The sequence below is a fragment of the Schistocerca serialis genome, chromosome 10 (genome assembly GCF_023864345.2).
Source record: "Schistocerca serialis cubense isolate TAMUIC-IGC-003099 chromosome 10, iqSchSeri2.2, whole genome shotgun sequence".
Lineage (NCBI taxonomy): Eukaryota > Metazoa > Arthropoda > Insecta > Orthoptera > Acrididae > Schistocerca > Schistocerca serialis.
In genome coordinates this window covers 230,061,480-230,067,479 of record NC_064647.1, presented here as the reverse complement: position 1 = coordinate 230,067,479, position 6,000 = coordinate 230,061,480, and the positions used below count along the sequence as shown (strand labels likewise).

Sequence of the window (6,000 nt, the reverse complement as noted above, 5' to 3'; positions counted from 1 at the left end):
ATCCTTTGAAGCCATCAAACAATAGGTAAATTTAAATTTCGAAACAGTTGCAGTTTCTCTCATTCCAAATGTGTTGGCAGTGGCGTATATCTGTATTTCTTATTTTCTGCACTTCTATCTCTCCCTTTTAATTATCTGTCTGTGTTTTTTGTGAAAAGAGACACTCCATGGTGATTCTTATGAGTATATTTATTTTTAATTCGTTCAGTACAAAATGCATACAATAAATTCCCTAAAAACTATTTATAACAATAATGGAAAATTCTGGATGGAAAAATATATAAAATAAGGGAAAGGCAATCACTTACCTGTAACAGACTGATGTGAGGAGCATAGAAACATGCAACTGAGTCCTGTTATATGTTTCAATGTTCCACACATCAGTCCAGGTGAATGGTTGCTTTGCTCTTATTTTACATATAGTTCAAACAGCTATTTCAAATTACAAGAATAACATCCTGCATGTTTTGAAAGTCTAATGAGATCTATAAGTTTCAAAATATGTTCCATTTTTTTTGAGATTTAATAACATTTTTATTACATGAGATTCACTACTATAATGTGTAAACTTCATGCTACTCCCTTTCTTAAATAAATGGATGTGGAACAACAGTGATGAATCAGTGGTATAGTATGAAAATATTCTGTTGAACTGAGTACATATTTATTTAGTGTCTGCACACATCACCTTTTGGTGTAGTCTTGTGTGAAAGCTATAGTAGACTCCAGAAAGTGTGTGGCACAGGTTGAAAAACACAGGCGACAACCTGCCAAGCCACCATCACTGAGGCAACAGCTACTTTCACTCAAAGTCTTGCTCTTCTGAGACCTGCTGGAGGTGGGTGCTACTTGTCAGAACACTTGTAGCGTTCCGCGCACAATCCTCCTGACTTGCTGAACTCCACTGCTGTCCTCATTCCAGATATAATTTCTTCATAGTGAGGGTTATATCTCATTACACTGGAACAGAAGGTACTCAGTGACACAATTTAATTTAACTGTAATTTCCAGAATTAATGCTCTTCTTTTAGATGTATCGTAAACTGCAAAGTGGCTCTTCTAAAATAGCCTTAAAATAAACACAGAAAAAACAAACTCCAGAAAAAACTCCATTTATAAAGAAACTAGAAATAGTGAATTTCAATTAATGTCTTGGGCCTTGGGTTTAAGATTACTTAAAATGAGGTGAACATGTGAACTATGTATCAATAAATTTTGTACCACATGTTATTGTATCAAAATTTTAGCAGGATTCACAACAACAGATTACACAGAAATGTGAATTGTGCACAGGTGGACTCATTCTTAAGATATGGAATTGTTTTTGGGGGAAACTCTCGGGCAAATATAAGGTGCCTTAAAACACAAAAAAGGATTATTGTGACCCTTGAAAATATATCTCATGCCAACTAACACAAACCACTGTTTAAAAATTGTAAGTCCTTATACTGTCTTGCTTGTATTTCTTGGAGATTACCTTATTTGGGAAGAAATATTAAGAGAATAGAGGCCAGATTTTCATACAAACCAGTATGCTCACACATAAAGTAACAGACAAAAACTGTAACTGGATACGGAAAACTAACATACAGAAATTAAGCAAACTGGACCATTACAAGCAGAGATAGAGCTTTACAACACATTATCTGACAACATTAAAGCAATACAAAATATTGTATGCTTCAAAACAGCTCATAAAATGTACCTTTTAAGCAAGTGATCTTGCAGTTAGATAATTTTTAGTGACATAAATTATTGCGTGTTGGTACCTTTCCAGTTGCTACTGATGCTGATATTTTAAATACTTCATAAATATTTTTTGTTTTATTTTTAGCAAATGTACATTTTTTCCTGAGGCATCTAAACTGTAAAGTTGTAACATCAAGTACAAATTTCCTTCCTTCCCTTCCAATACCCTTCATCCAGACAGTGACAGATCAGAACTAGTACCGTATCGTACTTCTCCTATTTTCATTGAGAATGAACAAGACTGTTATATAGGTTATTTTCATGATGAGTTCACATTCCAAAGGCATTTTTAAAGTTACTGCAAGATCCATCCACCCCTCCTTCAGGATGAAATCTGTTCACCCCTTTCTACATTCTAGTGTAATAGCGTGGTCAAATGTGACACTGCATTCATCCAACGATCATGCAGTGAACAGGTCTGGTGCCTGAAACCATATTAACAACGTCAAAGTCCAGGAACACCACAATAACAGTTCTTGACTTCAAGAAGCTCTACGACTCCATAGACAGGGGAACACTCTGCAACACACTGGAAGAAATGAAGGTGGATAAAAAAACCAGAAAGCTAATCCAGTTAACTTGAACAAATACACCATCCAAAGTTAAATTCTTGGGAGAGATCTCGGAATCATTCGAAATTGAGACAGGAGCGAGAAAGCGAGATAGCCTGACACCCATTCTATTTAATCCAGTTGTAGAGAAAATAATCAGGACATAAGGCTAAGGAGTCAAGAGGTTGAAGATGAAGAGACACAAGGGAAGAACTGCCAACACAAAAGTCTGGCCATTGCTGATGATATAGTCATCATAATAAACAACAGAAAAGAAACCAAAGAAGCTTTGGAGACACTACACAAAATCTCAGCCAAAACAGGAGTACAGTTCTCACGTGAAAAAGCATAATACATGGACATAAAATCCTCAACAGACAGATACTGGAAACTAGGTATGGAAAGATAACACAAGTTGAAAAATTCAAATGCTTCAGGGAGATTATACAAAAACAGGACTGAACTTGACAGCTAATGAAGAAAGGATCACTAAACTACAGAATACGTACAGACTCATGTGGAACCACTACAACAAAAGAAGTATCTTCATCAATGTTAAACTGGGGTACTATAATACAACAGTGTCATGAGAGGCCTGGTACATCTCAGAAACAATACCAATCGAGGGAAGAACAAAAATGAAGAAGATAGGGAATCAAGAGAGGAAAGTACTGGGAAAAATCTAAAGACCAACTGAGAAGAGGAGACCTGGCTAAAGAGACTGACAAATGGTCTGTGTAAACAAACAGAAATGATTACAAACAACATCAGGAGATGTACACGGGATGAATGAAGACGGTCAGATCAGTAAGTCTTTTAATGTAGTAATGATTAATGCTATGAAAAGCAACTGGGTAAAGGAAACCACGGAAGATCTCAAGAGACTCAACATATATATAGTGTAGGGGAGCAGATGCAGGAGTCCTGCACTGCCATTCATGACGAGGTCCCAGCTGAGGTGGACTAACGTTGGTTATGGAGTGAGAAGTGTGTATCTCTGTTGTGTGGACGACTGTGATGAGTGATTCTACAGTGAAGTTTTGAATATGTGTTGTTATGGATGAAGGGAGGGAGAGAGGAAACCTGGAGCCAGCACACAGCCTACTCCTTTCAAATAGCACCAATGAGTTGCTGAGCTTAGTTAGTTAGTTACATGTTCCATAGATCATTTGAACGACTGCTTTATCACAATGATGTGGAATGAGTCAGTTTACAGGATCAGTTTAATAAGTCACGGCTGCAAAATACTAACGCGAATTCTTTACAGATGAATGGAAAAACTAGTAGAAGCTGACCTCAGGGAAGATCAGATTGGATTCCGTAGAAATATCGGAACACGTGAGGCAATGTTGGCCCTACGACTTATCTTAGAAGCTAGACTAAGGAAAGGCAAACCTACGTTTCTAGGATTTGTAGACTTAGAGAAAGCTTTTGACAATGTTGACTGGAATACTTTCTTTCAACTTCTGAAGGTGGCAGGGGTAAAATACAGGGAGCGAAAAGCTATTTACAATTTGTACAGGAACCAAATGGCAGTTATAAGAGTCGAGGGACATGAAAGGGAAGCAGTGGTTGGGAAGGGAGTGAAAGAGGGTTGTAGCCCCTCCCTGATGTTATTCAATCTGTATATTGAGCAAGCAGTGGAGGAAACAAAAGAAAAATTCGGAGTAGGTATTAAAATCCATGGAGAAGAAATAAAAACTTTGAGGTTCGTCGATGACATTGTAACTCTGTCAGAGACAGCAAAGGACTTGCTATTTAGGGAGCAAAATAACTGATGATGGTCGAAGTAGAGGATATAAAATGTAGACTGGCAACGGCAAGGAAAGCATTTCTGAAGAAGAGAAATTTGTTAACATTGAGTATAGATTTAAGTGTCAGGAAGTCGTTTCTGAAAGTATTTGTATGGACTGTAGCCATGTATGGAAGTGAAACTTGGATGATAAATAGTTTGGACAAGAAGAGAATAGAAGCTTTCGAAATGTGGTGCTACAGAAGAATGCTGAAGATTAGATGGGTAGATAACATAACGAATGAGGAAGTATTGAATAGGATTGGGGAGAAGAGAAGTTTGTGGCACAACTTGACTAGAAGAAGGGATCGGTTGGTAGGACATGTTCTGAGGCATCAAGGGATCACCAATTTAGTATTGTAGGGCAGCGTGGATGGTAAAAATCGTAGAGGGAGACCAAGAGATGAATACACTAAGCAGATTCAGAAGGATGTAGGTTGCAGTAGGTACTAGGAGATGAAGAAACTTGCACTGGATAGAGTAGCATGGAGAGCTGCATCAAACCAGTTTCAGGACTGAAGACCACAACAACAACAACAGCAGCAGTTTTTAATACACGATCCACTCAGCCTCGTGATGCCCGTTAAGGAGCTGCTTGGCTGGTGGGAGCAGCTCAGCAATGTGGTAAGTCTGGAAAATGGCTGGGAGGGCGGTGTGCTGACCACATGCCCCTCTGTACAGCATCTGCAAGGTAGAGGATGACACGACAGCTGGTAGACATCCCTTGGGCGTTCACGGTCTGGATGAAGAGCTAGTTACCAGTTTTTAAGTAGAAATTCGTCAATGGAATAAAAGGAGTTGTCCAGGAGAAATGATTTTAAATTAGATTTAAATGTTGCTTTGCTACCTGTCAGACATCTTACGTTACTGGGCAAATGAGCAAAAAATTTTGTTGCAGCACATTACTTATACAGGGTGGTCCATTGATCGTGACCGGGCCAAATATTTCACGAAATAAGCGTCAAGCGAAAAAAACTACAAAGAACGAAACTTGTCTAGCTTGAAGGGGGAAACCAGATGGCGTTGGCCTGTTAGATGGCGCTGCCATATGTCAAACGGATATCAACTGCGTTTTTTAAAATAGGAACGCCCATTTTTATTACATATTCGTGTAATATGTAAAGAAACATGAAAGTTTGAGATGGACCACTTTTTTCGCTTTGTGATAGTCACAAACATATGGCTCACAATTTTAGACGAACAGTTGGTAACAGGCAGGTTTTTTAAATTAAAATACAGAACGTAGGTACGTTTGAACATTTTATTTCGGTTGTTCCAATGTGATACATGTACCTGTGTGAACTTATCATTTCTGAAAACGCATGCTGTTACAGCGTGATTACCTGTACATACCACATTAATGCAATAAATGCTCAAAATGGTGTCCGTCAAACTCAATGAATTTGGCAATACGTGTAACGACATTCCTCTCAACTGCGAGTAGTTCGCCTTCCGTAATGTTCGCACATGCATTGACAATGCGCTGACGCATGTTGTCAGATGTTGTCGGTGGATCACGATAGCAAATATCCTTAAACGGTCCCCACACAAAGAAATCCGGTGACGTCAGATCCTGTGAACGTGCGAGCCATGGTATGGTGCTTCGACGACCAATCCACCTGTCATGAAATATGCTATTCAATACCGCTTCAACCGCACGCGAGCTATGTGCCTGACATCCATCATGTTGGAAGTACATCGCTATTCTGTCATGCAGTGAAACATCTTGTAGTAACATCGGTAGAACATTACGTAGGAAATCAGCATACTTTGCACCATTTAGATTGCGATCGATAAAATGGGGGCCAATTATCCGTCCTCCCATAATGCCGCACCATACATTAACCCGCCAAGGTCGCTGATGTTCCACTTGTCGCAGCCATCGTGTATTTTCCGTTGCCGAACAGT

At 38.9% G+C, this 6,000-nt stretch overlaps 1 protein-coding gene across 1 annotated transcript in view; it reads right to left on the bottom strand.

The window, feature by feature from the left end:
* Window positions 1-208: 208 nt before the first annotated feature.
* The window catches only part of LOC126424715 (uncharacterized), a 55,162-nt gene continuing 49,370 nt past the window's right edge, over window positions 209-6,000 (bottom strand). The window contains exon 3 of the mRNA XM_050087437.1: window positions 209-960. Within this exon, the coding sequence (XP_049943394.1) occupies window positions 846-960 (115 nt within the window). The 3' untranslated portion in view covers window positions 209-845. The remainder of the gene's footprint in view (window positions 961-6,000) is intronic.